Source organism: Ischnura elegans, chromosome X (assembly GCF_921293095.1).
Source record: "Ischnura elegans chromosome X, ioIscEleg1.1, whole genome shotgun sequence".
Classification (NCBI taxonomy): Eukaryota; Metazoa; Arthropoda; class Insecta; order Odonata; family Coenagrionidae; genus Ischnura; species Ischnura elegans.
This window is the reverse complement of record NC_060259.1, coordinates 112,828,007-112,851,690: the sequence shown is the minus strand read 5'-3', so window position 1 is coordinate 112,851,690 and position 23,684 is coordinate 112,828,007. Positions and strand designations below refer to the sequence as shown.

The 23,684-nt window shown below is 40.4% G+C and overlaps 1 protein-coding gene across 1 annotated transcript; it reads left to right on the top strand.

The window, feature by feature from the left end:
- Nucleotides 1-19,152: 19,152 nt before the first annotated feature.
- LOC124171266 lies at nt 19,153-21,813 on the top strand. Its single transcript, XM_046550408.1, has 2 exons — nt 19,153-19,567; nt 20,171-21,813. The coding sequence occupies exons 1-2, from the start codon at nt 19,153-19,155 to the stop codon at nt 21,811-21,813; spliced, it is 2,058 nt and encodes a 685-aa protein (XP_046406364.1).
- The last annotated feature ends 1,871 nt before the right edge of the window (nt 21,814-23,684 follow it).

The window sequence follows — 23,684 nt, the reverse complement described above, 5'->3', positions numbered from 1 at the left end:
AAGAAGGATGGAAGACGCGTAACATTATGTCCATTTTGTTTCTATCCAATGATGGATGAATGTAGGGACATAAAGAGCTTTTTTTTGTAAATATTCTAAGGATACATTTTTTAGTGTGGAGAAAAGTATTCTAACCAGAGACGCCGTAAAAATTATTTCCAGAGTTAGCAATTGGTGCGATAAATGTTTTGTGAAATCATTATTTTCAGATGTACATCCGGCAGATTACTGTGACCGGTCATGTGGTACGGATAGTGTCAATGAAGTACTTAGCATTTTTGACATCAAAGTACTCAAATCAAGGGTTAAAAGATTCCAGTATGAAAATTATTTTGATTGTTCCACCCCATTCAAAAGATTAAAAGTACTCCCAGAAATCTCAAGCGATAGTGATGAAAGTGATTAAACGAGGAATAATTAAGGACAATATACAGTTTTAAAAAAATGGTATCGAAACGAAATGTTTTCTTTTGATATGCATGTATATTTTTCAAGTGATGCTTTCATGACATCATCTTGTGTATAATTTTTGTAATTTTGGAGATAAGCTATTAATAAATGAAAATAATTTAACTGACGTGTTTCATTTTTAATGTGTTATGTTTATTAAGAAATCAATGTACAAAGTTAGGCTCACTGTGATGGATTGTTCGATAATCACTCAACCACTACAATCGTTTAAAAAATAAATATCTATCGAATTTAAATTATTTTTTTATAATTTTAAAAAATAATTTAAATTCGATAGAATTTTATTTTTTAAACGATTGTAGTGGTTGAGTGATTATCGAACAATCCATCACAGTGAGCCTAACTTTGTATAATATATATACATATATTTGAGTGAATTGACTCCAGCGAACACATTTACGTATTCCCTTTCTATGTGACAAGAGTATTTCAATGTCTTTGAAATGGAGGCATCCATTCACCTGCATTTGTGCAGGTCCATCTGGATGTGGTAAAACAAATTTTGTTCTACGATTCCTTAAACATTTACCGCACTTAGTTGAGGGGAATATATCCAAGATCATATGGTGTTGCAGTCCAGAGAGCAGACCATCGATTAAAGGGATATCTTTTTTAAATGAACTCCCCGAAAGTTTCATCAACCCACAAAAGACACCCACTCTCTACGTGATTGATGATCTGATGCATGAATGTTTGAACAACAACAAGGTTAGTGAATTATTTACAAAAGGATCGTATCATTGCAACATTTCGATAATTCTAATAAGTCAAAATGTTTTCTATCATTCCCCTTTTTCACGCACGATATCTCTTAATGCGAAATATATTGTATGCTTCAGAAATGTCCGAGATCGATCACAATTTAGATATTTAGCGAGTCAAGTATATCCTCAAGATTCTAAAGGTCTCAATGAGGTATATATGCAGGTGACGTCAAAACCTTACACTTACTTGCTCTTGGACTTTGCTCAGGAGACGGACGATCGGTTGAGATTCAGAACTCATATCTTCCCCGAAGAGATCACTGAAGTTTACACCCCATTGAAGCTGATGGAAGAAAAAACTTTGTAAATATGAGGAAAAATAAATTAGAAAGGGTAAAGCGAAATCATGGTCTCTTGAAGGAATTAAGTCGCGCTAGTCCTCAAAGAAGAAGGAAGATAATTGAAGCAGGAAATTCTGACCTTATTAAAACATTAAACGAATGTTGTAAAAATATTATTAATGGGAACGTTAATATAAGCGCGAAGTGTAAGAAGAAATTGGCCAGATTTAAGAAAGCTATCAGAGAAATAGCTTGCTACAAAGTCCCCCTGAAAAAGAAGCGGCGAATATTGAGTCAAAAAGGAGGATTTTTACCAGTCCTATTGGGTTCTTTGCTAAGTGGTTTAATAGGTAGTTTCATTAAATAATTAAGATGAGTTTTCAAAAGTTCCTGTTGGTGAATCCGGAAGATTTAGTAAAATCCAAAAATTTAACTGAGCGATTATCTAAATTAGATAAGGAAATGCATGTGGTTTTACAAAGAAAGGACTTGGAAGATTCGCAGAAATGGCATCATTATAGAAGAATTTTAGATGCATACTTGGAAACTGTTTCAGAGAGTAAACGTGACGATATTTTACCTCCACTCGATTTGGTCAACGTTCTTTCTCCTCCCAAAAGGACTAATTTTAATGGGAAATCAAAGGAAGGTAAACCCAAAAAAGGTGGAGTTCGTACAAAGAGGAAAACAAGTATTTACTATTCCTAGTGATGGGGTTATTAGTAAATTAAGCTATGGAAAGAATAACAATACTCCGATTTTGGATAAAGAAATGCGGGGGATTTTAGACCGTAAAGACACCCCAGACTCTCTGAAATGGCAGTACTATAAGAGATTACTCAATTCGTATTTAGAAAACACTTCAAAATCTAAGGATACCATTCCTCTCGCGGAGCTTAAGACCAGAGAAAAGAAGTAATACACCCAAGGCTGAAAAATTCAACGAATTAAAGAATAAAGGAAGAAACATATTGAAAAATTTCATTGAAATTGAAGACCAATGGGGAAAAAGCCAAGAAAGAGGGAAGGAGAAGATGGAGGAGATATTGAACGAGCTCGAGCAAAAACTCCGGGACGAAGACGTGGAAATGAAAGACTTGGAAATAAAAGACGAATTAGACGAAACAATGGAAGAAGATCAAATGGACGTTGTGGATCAAATGGACTCGGGGGATGTAGACATATCACCAACAATTCCGAGGACAGGAAGCCGAAAACGAGTCAAAAAAGTACCATATTCACCGTTAACTCCGAGGAAGAAGAAGAGGAGGGCAGTATCACTAGACAACGAAGAAGGAATTCGAAAACAGAAGCGAAAGGGAAAAAGTTAACAATTTCCCCGCAAACTCCGAGGAAGAAGAGGAAGACATCAGACAACGAAGGAAATCGTCGAAAATGGAAGGGGAAAAAGACTCCTCCATCATCAACCCCCAGGGAAAAAGAAAGAAAGCAATTACGGAAAAAGAGATTCAATGGTCGAATCATCCCTAGGTAAAATTTATTTCGACCCTTCTAATCCAGCTAGTTTTTCGACCAGAGATTCTCTGTGGACTGCAGCGGGGAAAAATTCTCAAAGGAAAACGTTCAAAAGTGGCTAGAGTCGCAGGATAGCTATACACTGCACAGACCGATCAGGAAAAGATTTCCTCGTAATAAATACGATGTATCATACATCGATGAAACTTGGCAGTGTGACCTAAATGACATGAGATCTCTGAAAAAATATAATAATGGCTATCAATATCTTCTTACGGTGATAGATCTTTTCAAAATATGCATGGGCTAAACCCTTGAAAAATAAGAAACCTGAAAGTGTCATCGATGCTTTTCGCTCAATTTTTAACAAACGGAAACCATTGAAAATTCAAAGTGATAAAGGTGGTGAATTTGCAAATATTAAATTCAAAAAATTTCTCGCCGAGCGGGGAGTTAAATTCTACACTACAAACAATCCAGACGTAAAAGCAGCAGTCGTGGAAAGGTTTAATAGAACGTTGAAAAGTAAAATGTACAAATATTTTACAAAAAATAACACTTATAATTACGTGAGTGTGCTCCCGAAGCTACTCAAATGATACAATGATCGCATACATTCCAGCATTGGAATTGCTCCTTCTCAAGTAAACGAATCGAGTGCATTTTCAACTGCTGTGTATCAGTCGAGAAGACGACTTAAGCATGATGATGGCGGTAGGACATTTGAGGTTGGTGATCATGTTCGTATTAGCAAGGAAAAGTTACCATTCGCTAAAGGATACACACCGAATTATTCTACAGAAATATTTAAAGTGAAATCAATTTCAAGGGATTTTCTCATACCCACATATAAATTGGAAGATTTAAATGGAGAGGAAATAAAGGGTTCTTTCTACGGTAGAGAGTTAGTACGGAGTAGAATAACTGATAATACTGAATTCAAAATTGAAAAAATTCTTAGACGGAGAGGAAAAGGCGCTAACCAGGAATATTTCGTTAAATGGAAGGGATACGGAGACAGTTTCAACAGTTGGATATTAGCTTCCACTGTGAAAAGATTGCTCAATAATTGAGCAATCATGAATGAATTTCAAATCACACTCCTTAGCGATAGTTCGGCGAAATATTACCCGGACAATTCAATTGCTCATTTTCGCACAAAACTTCCTCGACGAATCACTCTCAGTGAAAGCGAAGAATGGGTTGTGGGTCTGGTGGAAATATCATTACCAAGTGCAAGTGCACCAGTGAACAATACGGTGTCTATTCGAATGATCAATAACGATCATGAAATCACGTTAACAAAACCAACCTACACATTGAGCACATTGTTCGGAGCACTTCGAGAATCCATACCTGAAGACAGGCGATTAGAATATGATATTGAAATAGCAAATTTAAATAAAGGTAATGATATTTCTGAAGGTGTGGTAATGCTTCCTCCCAGTCGGGCATTAGCAACTCCATCATCCAACTCATTGGAGATTAAAAGGAAAGAACCACCGCAAATCAAAGAAGAGGAATACGTCGGAATCGTATTTGTTTATAACGATCTCGTGAAACCGCAATTTATAGGTGACACGATGAGTAGATGTTTAAGAGTAATTAACACTGGAAGGGGTAGGCATCAAATATTCCAGCAACCGTATTATGTACCCGTTGAACGGATAGAATTTGATAGTGTTGAGATATTTCTCGGAGATAAAATGGGTCGACCTTTTCCATTTGTATCCAGCATCGATCCTGCAGCATTGGTTCTTCACTTTAAAAAAAGGTAATATTATAAAGGAAGATCAGTATCCATCAAGATGTCCACGGATGTGGATCGATACTTGAAATATTACATTTCACGACAAAAAGGAGGTGAGATTGGCCCCATTTACCGAGCCAGTCATTATAGACAGAAAGGGAACGGACTAGGGAGCTTTTTAGCGGGCTTTGGCGATACGAGAGACCTCTTTTCACTAGCGGTTTGAAAGCGGTTGGGGAAGAGGCTGTGAAAGCAGGAATTGGAGCCCTCACGGATATCGGTACAAAGCCTGGAAAAGAAATTTTAAAAACTCGTCTTAAGGAGGCGGGAAGTAATTTAAAAAGACGTGCCGAAGACAAAATGGAAAGAATGGTGGGGGCTGGTCTACGCACGGCAAAGAGACCACGTAAAAAAGCGGCTGTGAATGCAATTCCAATTGTTAAAAAGAAGCAGAAGAGGAAGAGAAAGCTGAAAAAAGTAAATAGAATAAAACGAGCACGAAATACCGTCTCAAAGAAGAAGAAAATTACTAGGACAATGAGGAGAAGGAAGAGACGTGGAAAAGGGAAACAGCGAGGTGGTGGGATAAGGGATATATTTTCATTATAATACAAATCCATTAAAACATGACATTAGTCTTTCGACTGAGACGGTGGAGGGCACATCAACAAAGATGACGCAGGTTATTCCCTCGTCTTTGGATATATTCACTCGCCGTCCTATCCAAGCTAGTACCTTAGGCAACCGAATCGTTGCATACAATCCAGTTACTGCTATCGATACCTACTCAGAATTGAAATTTTCCATCAAAGGGAACAGTGATAGATACATCGATTTGAACGATATATCCCTGAATATTAAACTCAATCTCTTGAATGGAAACAAATCGTTCGTGAGTGGTCAAGAGCAGCCAGGAATTGTAAATAACATACTCCATTCTCTTTTTGAAAATTGCAATGTGTATCTGAATGGACGAAGAGTGACAACGTCCGAACATTACGCTTACCGTAGTTATTTGGAAAACCTGCTTAATTATGGTACCGATGCGGCACGTACGCATTTGCAGTGTATCGGATGGGTGCTTGACAATGGAGAAGATTTAGATAGTCTTGAAACAAATGCAGGATTAAAGGCTAGGAAAGGATTGTTGGAAAATAGCAATCTTATAGAACTCGAAGGAAAACTACATGCGGACGTGTTGCATCAATCCAGGCTTCTCCTAAACAACGTTGACGTGGACATTGAACTGTCTTTTGCAAAACCTGCATTCTTTCTAATGGATAAACCAGACGGAGAAGGGGTTCTGAAAATTGAAGAAGCTACACTCTACGCAACTCATTATGAGCTTGATCATTCCGTTCTAGTTGCACATGCAAAAATACTCTCAGACGGAATGTCTAGTATTTTACCTTATAAACGTGTTGAAAGAAATCATTCACGATTCCTGCAAATAGCAGCATGTTTAACAATGATAAATTAATATTAGGTCGAATCCCAAATTTACTTCTTGCCGTTATGATAGAGAATAATGCATTCCTCGGAAAAAGAAATAAAAATCCATTCAATTTTCGTCACTTTAGCCTGTATTACTCTTCTGTTTTTGTAGATGATCAAGAATACCCATGTGGAGGAATTGAAACAGACTTCGATACAATACAAAAGAAGTTTTGCACACGTGCTTATCGACAGCTTTTCTCCGCACTGGGATTGCATCATGCCGATGGGGGAAACCAAATAACGTTGGAAATGTTTCAACATGGATACTTTGTGCTGGCCTGGAATCTCACTCGTGATGCTTCCGTGAGTGAAAACCACGTTTCACCATCCCGCATGGGGAATTTACGATTACATGGTAAATTTAAAAAACCCTCGAGCACGCTGTGACAGTTCTTACTTACGCAGAGTATGATTCTGAAATATTAATAAATAAAAACAGGGAAGTCACCTTAAATTGGACATAAGCAATGCAGGACTGCGAGCATTACGGATACAAATGGAATTATAAGAGCTCTCACGGGTAATCGATATACGCGAGCCTTTTTTCGAGGAGTTTTCGCATCTGATGTAATTAAGAAAATCAACATCAAACCTGGTTTATATATCATTAATTTTGATCCTTCTACACGTCCTGGAATTCATTGGGTTGCTGTTCATGTGATCAATCTCAAACGTGCAGAATATTTCGACTCATACGCCATTCCTCCTTTCGTACCCGACATCCTCGCTTTTCTTCGTCGCTTTTCCACGGTGAAAAAAAATAGTACGCGGTTGCAAAATTTTAAATCCGATTTGTGTGGGGAGTACTGCTGCTTGTATGCATATTTCAAGGCAATCCATCGCACGCTGACGCAATTCACCCGGGTATTTCCCCATCCCGAGCTTAATGATTGCAAAGTGGCCTTGCTCTTTTCTCGCGTCTTTGCACGTGGGCGAATTAAGCGCCGATGTCATCCAAGGTCTCAAGCTTGCTGCGCATTAGCAGAAACACGTGCTTGGAGAAATAGGTTGCGTACATTGTGAAAACAAATAGTCATGATGCAGTCTCCCAGCGAAGAAGTCACGCTCTCCTCGAGCGGAGTGAAATCCGCGGATGACGTTTTGCAATCTAAAGAAATCATTGCCGAGGAGAAGTCTTGATAGCCATCTCCGAGAAAGCGGAAGGTGAATGGAGAAACGGGAAAGGGAAGTAAACCCAGTAAACGAAAGAATATGAATGAAGGGGAGAAAAAACCCGATGAATCAGTCTACATCCAGGTGCCTGCTGGAGTAGACGTGCTTTCAACAGTCGCAGAGTCACCCGTGTTATCCCGGAGGAAGGGGAACATTCCAAAGCAAAAGTGTATCCGTAAGATAGATAAAAAAAACCGGTCGTATACAACCCACAACATCCCCGAGGAAATTACCCTCTCCCTTGGAGGATTTCAAAGTACTTTACTGCCTTGGAACTTCACTGGGAGATAAAAAAGTTCTTCGCATCGGTTGGGGGCTGAGTGGTGAACGGGCCTTTGCGAGAATAACTCATGACTTAAGTGCAATTGACCTATTCTCCAACGACCTTTATCTCCTTAAACATAACGAACATCACATTAGGGAATACTTCAATTCTGGTGCAGTCAATCCAGATATCCCTAACGGAATAGCCAATCCAAGATTATCCGTCTCATTCAAAAAATATTTTGATGTTAATTACACTGTGTTTTCCACTAAGGGAAAAGAAATAGTTGCATTCAATAAAGACGAATGGCAGGCGCTCGCAAATATTTTAGAGAATGCGATTCTTGCGGTGGATGCAGTGGATCAAAATCAGACGGAGTTGGAGCAGTACTTCCTATCCTTCGAGCATGCAGCGCGGAGGTTGGGTATAGAGGAGATGAAGATTATATTTGGGGTGGAGCAATCAATCATTACCACAACATATTTTCCCCTAGACCCGATGTATGCGGAAGGATGGGCAAAGTTATTGTCGACTTCCAAGCGTGTGTTCAAGGAAAAGAAAAATTGTTTGTGATACGAGAATTGGCAATCAATGACATAGATTCCGGTCAAGGAAAGTCGTGGGTTTTTCAAATTCCCCCGATACTGGATAACAATCGGGAAAATCAATGGATTGTTAATCACCACCACGGAATAGACTATAAAATGGGAAACGTACCATATTATCTGTTAAAAGAAATTCTCAAGAATGAAACAATGCCGTATAATTACATTTTTGCCAAAGGTTTAGAAAAATCTATTGTGATATCCACACTAATTAATCGTCCGGTCATAGAACTTGAAAGGTTTCTCAATGTGCCCAGTCTTAAAACACTTCCAAAAGAAATCGAGATTGAGTGTAATCTTGATATTCATCAATCGGAGAAATATGCATGTGCAGTGAGAAATTGTGTAAAACTACGAAGATGGATCCAGGAAAATATTGGTTTTAAATGCCTAAATCAACTGTTGCGTACAAACATAGACCATGTAGTGACATCGAGAAATTGTAAAAGAAACTTAGTTTTCGACGGTGATTGCTGTTAATTTATGTAGTGTTAATTTTGTATTAATGCATATATGAAATAAAAAAATATCTACCACCTCTTTCTCTTTCATTTGTCGAACTCTTTCCTATCGAACCCAGAACCTCCAGCGGATAAGGGGAGGGGAGGAGGAGGGTGGCGGGGTTTGAGGGGAAGCATCCTGGGAAAAAAATGACGATCGAAAATCCTTCGATATTGGGAATACAAACGACGAAGGAGAAAACAAATGAGAATCGTAATGGTAAATTACGTCAGATATAGCAAATGATAAGCGAAAATAAGTGAATAACGATAAAGAAGACGAAAGGGGAACAAATGACGATCGAAAAACAAGTGACAGCCGGTTTTCGAGTCACGTGACCGGAAGTGACGTAGTAATTAAAGAAGGCGGAGCATAATTAAAGATGGCGGAGCAATTAAAAATGGCGCTGGGTGCTCCAGACCCCTCAAATCCTACTACTTATAACGAATACTGTTTTGGGAGTGCGGCAATGGCAAACTCCCTAACTTGTTTTTCCACCAATTGATCTGCATTCTTTGAAGCATGGAGCAAGAGGTATGATTGGAACTGCATTTTTGTGATTTTACACTCGAAAGTAAAAAAAACAGTCCGTTCAAAGTAGTCGCGCAGAAACCAAATCGTTAGGTCAACTTCGGTATAACTATGGAAAACTGAAGTTTGCCAAGGAAATATTTTTAAATTGATTCTATCAAACTCTTAACACTCCTCCTTTTTCGTGTTTCATTCAAAGGAAATGAAATTTCCAATCAATATAAGCAGCATGATAACAAACTCCATGAACATATATTAATATGAATGTTCATGATAAACTCTATCAAGTAACCAGCCAATAAGGCCCATCAAAAGAATCACGTGAACTCAGATGCAGTTATTGCGATCCTGGTCGCATCCGTAGAAGCGGAAAAATACAATAGCTTACATTTACCATGGTAACTGAACTGGATTATATGCTTATATCATGATTGTATCCTGATGTACTGTGTCATCTAGGTAATTAAATATTATTGTCAAGGTTATCATTATCATCATCATCATCATCATAGTCATTGTCATCATTATAATTAATAGACGACCGCATGAACGATGTTCAAACAAAGTAAGTAAAGGCAAAAATAGGCAACGCATGTCCGTATTGATTTGCGAATAAAAACTAAACACATCTTTCTGTTCGTACTTCGCACATAAAAAATCCCTAAACGCTGTGAATCGCCCGGCGCGCCATTGAAAAACAAAGGAAGCTGGAAAAACAGACAGGCCAGGCCATAGAGCATGCTCTATGGGCCAGGCCGATCAGGAGATAGGGGCCCAGTTAATTTGACCTTGGCGCTCACTTGCTGGCGGGACTCCCTCAACACGTGCCATGCTTTCTAAGGAGAAGGGAAGGGGGTGGAAAAATGCATTCAGAAACATGCATTTAGTTATACATAAGTTAGTTGGGGGGTTTTGGGGGATAACCCCCCCCCCAGAGCTCAGAGAAATTTTTAAGTTTAATCCATTTTACTTATTTGGATCAGTATTACCATAGAGTAAGTATATTCTAGAGGACTCACGGCATAGGAGGAAATCGTATCGACAGTTTTAATTCTCAAAAAGCAGGTAGATGGCACCAATGGTAGGAGGAATAGCTAGCCAGAGGCGAGAGGGGTCACTTCAACGTCACCCCGCCTATCCCCTTTCCTTCCCGCTCCCCCTCTTCCTAACTCTGTCAGTCCCCCAAGCATCGAAGGAAGGGAAGACGATGTTTACATCGGCCTGAGAGAGACTAGAGAAGGAGAGGCGGCGCACAGTGGCACGGATCGCGAAAAAGTTGGACAAAAATCAGATTTTCGTTGGATGTCTTTGAAAATTGCTCTCTACACGATTTTTGGCATGCTATTTTCATTTCTGCAGTTATTTTCACGAAAAAACATTATTTTAGGCGATACGTGGAACTTTAACTTATTAACTGGCTAATTGTAACGCTGACTGCATAGACGAACGCAAATCATGATAAAACATGAAAATAAATTATAATTAGTTATAAAGTATGAGTTAATGATCTTTGAAATTACTCAATAAACAAAAAAAGCTAAAAGTAGGGTTGTCGGGTTCATTGACTTACGTTAAAGATGTGCGATTTCCAGATTTCGTGAGGTTCTTCTGTATGGGCTAAAAGTAATTTTTAAATAAATGTCAAAATAGTATTTAAATGACTCTTTTATTCTCATATAAGCATGGTTAATGATTTATAACTTTACGAATTATGTATTATAATTATTCATTATCAGATTCTTCTCAATCCCACCCATCCCTCTCCTCTTCGCATTCACTCGCAGAATTTTTAGACTCTTGCTAGACCAAGAGATCACGAACCTCCTGCGAAAGATCTTTAAGGCCCCGACATTTGTTCAGTCAGTTCTTAATGTGCTAATAAAAGGGTCCGATGTCAGGATCAGTAACCGGAAAATATCCTCATTCGTATGAATTCGAGATATTTTTCTCGCGTAATGCTCGTGGTATTTTCTAATATCTTTATTGCGAGATTCCTGGGCCTCCTCCGATAGTTCTCCAATAGGAAGAAATCCGACTCGATAACATCTGCTCCATGTATAAATACTTCGTGCTCCGTGGGTGGCATGTAAAACCATCCATAATGTCTCACAAAATTTTACGCTGTATCTAAGCAGAACTTCTTAAATTTTACCGGATCAATCAAAAATCCGCAAGACAGAGATCTCAAAATTGTTGAGAATTGAAAGATTAACTCTTCTCCTACTTCTGCAAATTAATTGACTTCAAGCAACTTCGTTTTCCTAATTTTGGAGCGCGTAGTAACGTCAGTGAATTGTTTGCTTGGCCTACTCCTTTGTATATCGGAAGTACCTGTTAAAAAATAAGACTACTAGAACAATATCCCAGGGGACCCCACGTCACCATTAAAATAATAGGAAAATACGAACCCGAGGTGCTTCGAAGGTTGCGAAATACATCAGGGAACTCAACAATTTTGTCCAACAAGTTGCCATTCCTCTAAAAAAAGAGATTGATCGTGAACTAGCTCGCCATCTTCTCTCGTCGGTATAAAATAATTCCATGTTCAAAACTTAATAAGCTCAAGTTTTGCCTTTTATCTCCGTGTAATCTGAAACAACCCCCTAGATATGCATTCAAATTCCTTTTTCGAGCAACTATGGTTTTCTCTTTTTTCTCCAGCATTTTTCCATGCAGTTCTCGCCGCGTAAATGTCCATGAAATTTTTGACAGTCAACAATAATTACACAGGTTTGTAAAAAGCTACACAACAGTCTTCTTTCTACAAAGTTTAAATATAAAATAGAAGGGAAAATCTGAAAAATAGTGCGGTACCTCGTCTCAGACCAATTTAAAAAAAACGGAGACTAGAAACGGAAATAAATGAAACATAGTATACCTGCTCAATAATCCTTATTTATGTGGTTGTCAGGAAATAATAAATCACTGAATCACATTTTTTTAGTTATCACAACACTATAACTTCTTTGTTAGATCACTGTTAAACACAAAAACTGTGGCCAAAATAGGACTTCTCAATTAGTAATGGGTATGTGTTCACATCGACAGAAAAGGAGAAACTGAAGGGTACCAAAATGTTTTGACCGCTATTTGGACGGGGTTAAAAAGAAGAGCCATGAAAATGTGGCCATTCCCCCAGATAACTTGTAGGGGTAGGGTTGGACCCCGTAAAGAGAATGTGAAATGTTTAGATTTTGGGCGAAAATGCATGCTAGCGGCGGACCTGCAATACAACCCGTCCAAAAGGAGGCGGGTGGAGGGTAAAGACCTCATCTATTAACACGTGTAGCTTCAATTGCAGGTAAGACCGCCCCTAGGAAAGCAATAAACTGAAATTGGGCGGTGCACCAAGTTAAGATAACAAAAGGTCCCGACTAAGGACCACTTCCCACGTCCCTAAGGTCCGGCATGTGTTCGGGAAACGGGTCTCTTGCCACTTCGGATTGAAAGAAAGGGAAGCCGGTAGTGGATTTTCCCATTAGCAGTGCATGTAGCCTATCGTATTTATTAATTTATTTATTTCATACACCACCGAAAACAGCACTGTTCGGCCTTAACATCGGGGTTGATAACATTTAACAATCACAAACATCCATGCCCTGGATAAGGGTAACTTACCCAGGCGGGATTCGTACCCGAGACCTTCGGTTGGGCAGGCGAGGACTTCACCCCGCCGCCACTGAGGCCGGCATCTTACTTCAATACTTTACTTCAATAGATTACCAAAACGCGATTGAAGTCGTTCTGAGAAGCGATCGAATACAATACAATTAACGCTAAATACCTGAAAAGAAGGAAACCAGTTGGGTTTTTAATGCATACTGTGTGGAATACAACAAAGTTTATTTTTGTGTCCATAATATATATTTTATTAATTAAAATGCTCATTTGCAAACTTTGTTGTATTCCACACAGTATGCATTAAAAACCCAACCGGTTTCCTTCTTTTCAGGTCATTAGCGTTATCGTAAACCTCTAGATAAATACCTGAAAATATCGAAACCGGTTGAGTTTTTTCATTAGTACTGTATCGAATACTAAATGGTTTAGTTTTGAATTTATAATGTCACCATACCGCGAAGTGAATTCACAAAATATTATTTCAAATGTATACATACGTTCGTGATCGTCTATTTCATCGCCTGGTGTGGTACTAAAAGTAAAAATGAGCAAAAATTGGTCTCGATAGGCGATGGAAACTCTCAACTAGGAAATCCGTAATAATGAGTTCATCTTTAATAAGAAGGAGGCGATCTTTAGAATCGCAATCCAAGGAGGGGTGTTTTGGAAATAATAAAAGATTTACTTAAGGTATCGAGACCGAATTCTACAGGTTATCTTTGTGGCGGGCATGCAATCCGAGCGAGCGAGCAGCTGGAGAAATGACTAATATGAAATGACGATTATACCAGTGAAACACTACAGCTGCCCGTTTCTATCACTATTATTACAGGATAAGGACCATATTTTAACAACTGCTAGATTAGGAGAGGAAAAATGTGATTTAAATGCACGTTTACAGCACTATTCATGACATCTTCTCATCCACAACAACCATCTAATTATTAATAATATTTTCACCTTGGGAATAAACTGCCTCACGTTTGTATCCTGCCGTTTTATTCTGCCCTCAACCTTGCTGATAAGGGACATACAAATATCCTCACTTATCGTCTATTATTATCGATAATATACGGGAACAACGGCGACCAACTCCTTCTCCATCATGTTTAGCATGCTTATTTCAACGCTTTCATACCCCTTTCCAGCCAAGGCAAAGTTCAGCATTCCTTCTGTTTTCCTTTTTTCGCCTCTTCAATGTTCAAGAGGCCTGTTCAGACAATTTTGCCTGCTAATAAAGACAGAATCCTTCACTTCCATAATCTTCCAAATTTGTTTACATAAATATCGTCTTTTTCCTTTTCCTTTTCGTCCAAATGATTTGCATCGTGGGACACCCCCGTCCAGTTGCATCAAAATATTTGCAATTTGCATCAAAATTTTTGTACAAATATTTTGATGCAAATTTGACCATGGAACACCGGCTTAACCTATGTGGCCTCTGTGTCAGCGCTTGGCGATGCTTTTTTGTCAAGGGCCCTGTGAATGGTTGGTTTCATCCCATTGGATGAAAATTTAGAACCTGCCCTATCCATTTGGACAAAACGGTGTTTTGTACAAATGATAGTACCAAAAGCCAGTTGGATGAAATTTTGACCGTGGGACAGGGTGCGCGTTAGTTGCATCAAATTTAAATGCAGATATTTTGATGCAAATTTGACCGTGGGATATTGCACAGTGGGCGGAAATCGGAAAAAGCCGGACAAAATTACAAAATGACTTTTTTTGAGTTATAAACTTGAAACTTCGCAGGTATACTCAAAACTGATTGAAATTTAAGGATATGCACTTCATTTGACAAAGATCCTACCCGATTCTGAGATACACAGGCTTAAGCGTGAGCAATGTTCCACAAAAACGCCCGTCTTCAATTTTCTCTGAAAATCTTCCAAAGTAAGGAGAAGGTGAAGTTGTAGGTGGATTCATGCAGAATAAAAAACCATATAATCTGTCGGCATGGTGTTCTTTCTTTAATTTTCCGTAATCTTCAAGAATATCATCGATAAATTCTTACCGTGCAGTTACAAAACGGCGGATACTGATTTGCGACAAAGTTCTACATTGAGGTAGAGTTTCAAATAATTTTTCGGCAAAGTCACGCGAAGTTACTTATATGAGAGCATTCTTCGAAGATTTCTTGAGGTGTTTATGCAGTTATCTTGGAAATAAGTTTGCGACGCAGTAAATTACATTGATTTATCGATCGCGCGGTAGGGTTCGTCTGCGCGCGTCGGGAGTTGGATTAGCCGCGACGCGGTAATGTTATTGAAACTGTATGGGTTTTAACGCACAGCATTCACCGTTTTTATGTTTTTATTCAAGACATCGATTCTCAAATGGTCTGTGGTGATGACAGTGGAAGTATTTTAGCCGAGGTGAGTGCACGTTTCAATGAAGTTCATTTCGTTTTCTTTGGATACGATCGAAGACCATGCTTCTATTAAAAGCGTTTAAACTTCGAAAAAGTGACTTGTTTTCCCGGGAATCATACAAAAGACCTACCAGAAAGATACCAGCTGAGACTAATACCTTCTTTACTCTCCGATCCCTCGCCCCCAGGATTTTACTGCGAAAACGGACGTTTTATGACACCGCCAAGCGGAGCCTTAGACCGTCTTAACGGGGTATGTCCACGGGAACATCTAATATCTAATAAGAATATTTGTATAAATTTGTAGTATTTCAAACTGCTCTAAAACATCAAGCCTTGTGCCGTTACTGAAGGGGTGGAGAAAATTCTGGTTGAAAATGACAAGAATGAAAAGTCTGTACCAAATGTTTGGCGAGAAGTGACGTTTCATCCCAATTTCCTGCACCTTCTATGTTCTTTCATTCTGATAATAAAACTTCTGCCTGTTCGACCAATGAAACTCAAGTTGCATGATTCACAATTAACTTTGTAAATGCCGGATTGATGGATGGGTTCTATTTTGTCTTTGTTACGACACAGAACTTCACCGAGAGTGCAAGGGTTGTAAAAAGAAACATTGAATTTATTTTTGGGGAATTTGTTTGCAAGCCTGTTGGAAAGGTCTCCCACAAAAAATGACCGGCACCAATTTTTAGAATTCTCTGTGATGGGGGAAGGGAGCAAAGCTGTGAAATAGCTCGCGTTTTCAACTTTCTCTGAAGGATTTTAGTTTAAGAATTTAAGCTGTAGCCATTTGAAATTGCAATTGATTTCAATGTGGAAAGTTCAAAATTGAAATTGACTGCATTTAAAGGTAGATTGACCAATCTATGTAACATAGAATGAAAGGAGGATAACTTTTGGGAGGTTGGATGGCATCAGTAACTCGGAATGATTGTATCACTATAACAAGGATTTCTGTATACACCAAATTCATGTTTGTCACCAACTATGGATATGGAGAGATCGAGAAAGTTTAGGTGCTTTTTGGATTCTATTTCTACTACGAAGGTAATATTAGGATGTCGAGGATTTAAAAGATTCAGAAAATTATCTAATTGTCTGACAATTCCGGTCCAGCGGCAAATGATGTAGTCAACATAACGGTACCAGAAGATGTTAGATGAGATAGAATGCCCGAATCAAATAATTGGCGTTTTGAATTGTCCGTAAATATTTCGGCTAAAAAATAATTTTGGCTGGCATGCTGTTCTATTAGACAATGAAGTTCACAAGACACACTGTTTTTAATGTTGTGGTCTCTCAGTAAGTCTCTCATAAGTAACAAAGTTGTTTGTACAGGTACAGAAGTAAATAGATTTTTTACGTCAAATGAAACTAGCTTGGGGTTGGATGGTGACGTATGAGGTGTTGAAGTTTCTGTGGCAAAATGATGTGGCTATTAATATTATATCTTGGTGAAAAACCAGGCAATTGCCTAAAGATGATATTTAATTTAGGGGCTAATTTATAAAATTACAGCAGGAAGATAAAGCTTTTTTAACACTTTTTTGGAATCTATCCGTTGGATCACGGGGGAGAATCACGAATGAGGTATCCTCCAACACATCATCACATTTGGCGATGCATAAGACCATATTACGGATTAGCACACTGTTCCTTTTTTCTGCTTTGGAAATAATCAAATCTTCTTCGTTTACCTTCTAATTGATTGATCAAAATCAACTTGGTTGTGATTAACTTTCATACGGTGAGATGTACTTGGATTAGCAAAGGTAATATAATTATATATATTGCACAATTTTGTTTTCCTACATTCTCGCGTCAGAGGGCTACTTGTACGTCGACTCCGTCGAAATGTTTTTACATCAGATGGAAGTTTTTTAACCTTCTATAAACACATCACTAGTTTTTACTCGTCGGGATATAAGTCCCCAACAATGGAGGAAAATGAGGGTTACACCTCGGGAAAATCATTGATAGAAGACATTTCAGCCACTCAGAGGAAGTACCTCCGGAAAGGCTCGTCAACAGGTCGGTTGCAGTTCGAAGTTTGGACTTAAAACTTTATGTTGCATGATCTCTGCCTTCTCTTTGGGTTTCCACCGCGTCCGTTGCCTTTTGGTGAGAACAGTTTCGACAAAAGCCAACGGACACGGTGGAAACCCGAAGAGAATGCAGAGATAATCTGATCAACGCCGCGAAAATCTTCGAACCTACTTTATGTTGCATGATTATAACAAATCCTGTATTAGTGTTGAAAATCTGTATTTAAATGAATAACTTGTTATCAAAGACAAAAAAATAGGTTTTTGACTGTTAAATTGTGTACGAAAAGCAATCAATATCTAATATACATAGAATCAAATGTTTCATAACAATTAATGAATGGATAACTCAAGATTCTAACGCGATAACATATTTTAGCCTACGGATTAGGATTCCCCATGAGGCCTACGAAGCAAATTTTGCTTGCAGTTTCGGTTCACAAAACTGCATAATAGGAGGTTTAATTCCGAAAAAGGGGAGGGCGGATAGTTTTGAATCGCCATATTTTTCTAGTGCCGCAACAACTTACAATTGGAATATGCCAAAAATACTCCATTCGATATTGCTATATAAATGCTCACCGCGTAAAATATATCTTTGGATATTTAGTTTTTCGGCCCCTGGGAGAAGGGATTCATTCATATAATGAGGCAAGAATTTAAGCTATCAGTGAACCCGTGCCCAATTGCAGCCGCTATTTGTTTTACTTTTAAGAACCTCAACTAAATGCTAACGCTTAAAACAACACTTTCCTCAAACGACAATGCGTCTTGTTATATACGAGACGACGATTATCACAACTATGATCAGAATAAGGTCTCAAGGAAAGACAAAAACGCATTAGATGATCCCCGGTCCCATACGTAAGACCCGAAGTAGAAAACTGGTACAGCCGAAAGAAACCTTTCCATTTTCGACGTGGTAACAGAATGGGCCATTACTTATCCCGCTATCGAGCAAACAAATCAAGGTCACCGACCACCCCTATTCCCAAAAATGCTACTGCTGATCCATACCTCTTTGTGTTCGTTTGAAGCTGCGCGCTTAAGAATTTATTACCAAATACTTTTAAGATCTATTTATCAACTGTGGTGAAGAGGCTATGACCGTTAGCGAAAGGCAAACAGTGCATTGTTGTTCAGTGTAGAGATCCAATCTCGCATTCCCTTTTTATTGTAATATTCCGGCACTTGGTGTTGTAAATAGCATTTACACTTCACCAAAGTGAGGTATTTCCTATCTGAAGTTCTGAAGCACACTACGCGAAATGTATTTCATTCGATATGTTGATCGTTCAACGATGCGATGACCATCAATAAGATTTATATTGTCTCTTGAAGCGAAAAGATCTTCCCTCACGGAAAATCTCTTCCTCGTCAAAACAAAACCCTCACCTCGCCAACCTATCTGATGGCGGAACGAACTCCTTAGGAGGCGGGAGCTTTCTGCGTAGACTTTCTGCCAGTAAGGAAAGCCTGACGAGGTGCGGCCATTAAAAATTCATAACTCCCCTTGTAATCGAGATAAAGTTACAATTCTTTCACCAAAAATAAAGTTATAGTTTTTTTCCAAATTTCATACGCAGCATATATGGACCTATATCGTAAGATACGAAAGTTAGCAGGCGATTGATTTTTACCCTGCAAAATTCCTGATTTTTCGCCCGAAAGATATATAAACACACATAACAACGTTGAAACTGAGTTATGAACAAATAAAAGTTTACTAGTATGGAAAAAATGTGCTATGAACATTTCCTGCAAGTTTCAACTTTATACTAAGAACTACCTAAACGCAATGTCACACCACCATCCCGCCCAAAAGGCCTCTGTGGTATCCTCTCTACTCCACCGCGCCTTCACTGTCTCCGACGCCGATTCCCTGGAATCCGAGAAAAGACTCCTGACCAAAGCTCTGCGCAAGAATGGATACAACCAGAAAATGGTCCTTAAAAGGGCCGAAAATGTCGCCAAGCTTCACGCCCGGCCACCTATGGAACGCCACACCACTGAGGAGGATTCGATGACACCAGCAGCGAAACTGACTATCCCGTATATCGCGGGGACTTCGGAGAGGATCGCCAGAATTCTCAAAAAACATGACGTGGTCACCCGATTCAACTGTGTGGCCAAGATCCATGACGCTGTGCCCGGGCCGAAAGACCAAATCCCACAGGAGCTATACGAGGGTGTCTACCAAGTGCCCTGCTCATGTGGGAAATCATATGTAGGAGAGACGTGTCGAGGGATGGCCACAAGGATGAAGGAACACGCCCGAGCCATGAGACAGAAGCAGTTCAACTTGTCGGCCATCGGAGAACACGCATGGAGTGAGCCGGGACATACCATTGAGTTCGACAAGGCAAGAATACTGGTAAAGGAGAGCCGTTACTACCCACGGCAAATAAGAGAAGCCCTGGAGATATACAAAACGAAGAACTTCAATAGAGACCACGGCTACCCGATCGACAAGACATGGAAGAGGGTCCTGGCCAATCAACGCCCAGGGGCCTGCCTATATAACTCGGCGGAAAATTAAGCTTCTCCACTTCGACCTGAAGACGGGAGCAGGATGGCTCTCGAAACCGTCGTCACCCAAAACCGACGAACGCGGCTGGAGCGCCCGGAAACCCATACGCACCATGATAATCGCCGCGGAAACCTACGCAGGAATTTCACTATCCTCTACGGGGAAGATATCTTCAGGAAGTCTAAGAGATTCGAGAAGCTAAGAAAGAAGAAAGGGAAACTTCTATCCCCCCTTGCCTTCCTTCAACGTTGCCGTGACACCAACACTCTGCCCACCTGTGTTGAAGTCAAACACCACCTGAACACCTATGCAGCCAAGAAGATCCTTCGCCGTACCAGCGAAGCACTCTTGAGAGAACGCATTCACCACAAGAAGCTGGAACTCCACCTTTGTTCCGAGGAGCTCTATCGCATTCACCTGGAATTGGGAGCAACTCTCACAGCCACTGATTGGGAGAAGATTGACAAGATTTCCTTTGAGTCATCCAGAGCCTTGGAAACGACGCACCGGGAATCGCAGATAAAGAAATACGTAAAACTTAACTCTCGGCAGCACCCAAAACTGGAATCTGGCCCTGATAAGGACCGCTCCATAGTGAACCTGACGGATCTGCACATTGACGACGCCACCACCTCAGTACTGGCCAAAGGACTGAATTTTGCTATAACACCTCGAGACATACCACGGGAAAAGATCATCACCGAAGTGGAGACTGGCATTCGTATACTCCCTAGACTTGTGGCTGACGAGATCAGAGAAGACGTAGCTCGTGTCCTCCGCAATGCAAAACCACCGAAGCCTAACATGACTGCAGGAGAAAGGACTGCCCTCAAGGCTCTGCGTGAGAACCAAGACATCTTAATTCTGCCTGCGGACAAAGGAAACGCCACCGTTCTCATGAAACAGGTGGAGTACCAAAAGAAGATATCAGAACTCCTATCTGACACCATCTACCGGAAACTAGGAAAGAACCCCATGGCCAAAGCAGAGAGAGAGACAAAAGCCATTATCAAGAAATCTTCCATTCCACTTGAAGAAAAGAGAGGCCTGATAACATCTGCGCCCAAACCACCAAGGCTGTATGGCTTACCAAAGGTACACAAGGAGGGTGTACCCCTAAGACCCATCGTAAGCCAAATCGACGCGCCGACCTATCGTCTTGCAAAATACCTGGCCAGAACGCTGCAGAACCACACAGGAACGACTACTACGCACGTAAAGAATTCCGCCCATTTCGTGGAAATGATAAGGTACATGACCATCGCAAATGAAGACATCATGGTCAGCTTCGATGTTGTCTCACTCTTCACCAACGTACCCATTGCAGAATCAGTAGAGATTGTGAGAACCCTCGTTGACTCAGGAATACCAAAAGACTTCCCTGACCTAGTCAACCACTGCCTTCGGAATTCCATCTTCTTGTGGAACGGTGATTTCTATGACCAGTCAGACGGAGCAGCGATGGGATCGCCACTTTCACCTGTGGTGGCCAATCTATTCATGGAGAGGTTTGAAGCGGAGGCCATCAACACCTACGACAAGAAACCTAAAAAATGGCTGCGGTATGTTGATGATACATTCATTATCTGGCCCCACGGAACAGAAGAACTGGACCGATTCCTTAATCACCTCAACAGTTGGCACCAAAACATCCGGTTTACCATGGAAAAGGAGAGAGATGGCAAGCTACCATTCTTGGACGTCATGGTCAGGAGGAAAGGTGATGGGAGTCTTGCACATGCCGTCTACAGAAAGGCCACTCATACCAACCGCTACCTAAATGCAACATCACACCACCATCCCGCCCAAAAGGCCTCTGTGGTATCCTCTCTACTCCACCGCGCCTTCACTGTCTCCAACCCCGATTCCCTGGAATCCGAGAAAAGACTCCTGACCACAACGACCTATGCTCAACATCGTCCATGTTGATGGTTAAGAGAGTCGCTGCGCTCCGCGCGCTCGTTAAGGGGCTCCGCCCCTTATGAACCCCGGTTCCGGCTTCGCCGTCTACTTTTGTGGTCGTTCGAACACTTTTGAAGTTCGAATAATCTCACCTCAGCAAGGCTTCGCCGGCCAGGGGGTAGGGATGCGCCCCACTCATTCCACAGGTTGAGTGTGCCCCCCCGGGGCTACCCCGCTTAATACTCGGAACGGCTTCGCCGTTCCTCGTCTGGGGTCGCCATAGCCGCCCAGAGGGCGAGGGCATTTCGGTACTCTTTCACCGTTATTCGTTTGAGGGGCAGCTTCGCCGCCCAGAGATGGGGGAAGTCCAAAGCGGCTGCGCCTCTTGAACATCGGGGCGGCTTCGCCGCCCGAGGGTTACTGAAGCTCCCCCTCGCCTACGCCAGTTACTCCTCGGAACGGCTTCGCCGTTCCTCGTTGAGGAGCCCCCCGCAGCTGCACCGCTTCGTCCTCATTAATGCTTTTCTCCACCGAGAGGGGTGCCCAGGGGGATTCGGGGCTTTTTATGTTTTATGCATGCGGTCACCAATCGCCCACAGTGATCACGTAGCGATGATTGTAAAGGGTAGTGCAATGCGGAGTAATAGTGGCGACAAGTACCCATAAATGAAGACTTAATGGCAAGTTTTTCATTTTTTTGCGGGGGGTTCCAACGGAAACCAGTGGTCACAAATCGTTCTCATAAATTCCGTTCCGATAAGTTCTAGGGGTCGGGAACAGTGGTCTGACGATTCTTTTACATGGAGAGGCGATTTATAAGAAATTTTTTGGGAGGTTTCACGGGGTTATGGGGGGTTTTAATAAATGGTAGGGACACCAGTTAAATTGTGACCAAAACTATTCGGAATGGCGACTTTAACATTTTTTATCTTTTTTTCGGCGATGTTCCAGGAGGTGATCGGGGGTTTTCTGGTATTTTTTCCCGTATGGATTACGGCTCCCTTAACAAATATTCCGGATCTTTTTCCGGATAAAGAATATAGCGGTCATCAATCGTCCACATCAATTCCGTAGCGATGAGTGGTAAGGATTGGAAAACCGGCGGAATTGTGACGAAAAGTACCCGAAAAGGCTACTTATATGCAAATTTTAATTTTTATGGGGTTTCGGGGGGTTTAAATATGACGATACTATATGGTCACATTCATTTACTGTCATATTTAAAAGAAATGTGCCTTATGACATCCATATTTCGAGAGTAATACAATAAAAAGCAAACCAGTCCCTGGAAAAAGTGAGTGGTGCCCACAATTTTTATTTTTTCGCGGTTAAATACATTAAATCATTTATTAAATGTTAATGTTTTCTAAAAAACAATGCATAGCTGTATGTAACTAAAAAGTTTGAAAGGAATCGGTCCGGTTAAAATTGACAAAATCGTGTGTTAATCTTTTGGAAATCGTAATTTTCGGTGGTTTTCGGAATACTTTAATTTATTTCTGAGTAACCAAGCACGATGAAAGAAAATTGTTACCTACATTTCGTAAACAACGTTATGAGCATATACAATAATCATTTTCGTTATCCAAGACCCTAAATTAGGTCGAGGGAAGGGGAAGGTATGACATTTATTTCGAAAAATCAATATTTGGACGCCGTTTTGGCTGCAAATTTCTCAAATGGAAACTAATTAACTTACTTAATTACGTGCCCACGTTTATAAGCTTTCAAAAAATGCATTAACAATCCGTAAGGCACGCACAGTTCGCGCGCAGTAAAATAAAAACCGAAAGAAAACTAAACCCTCATGCTTTTTCCGGTCACCCAAGACAATGCATGGTTGTATGTAACTGGAAAGTTTGAAAGAAATCAGTTCGGTTAAAATTGACAGTCTTGTG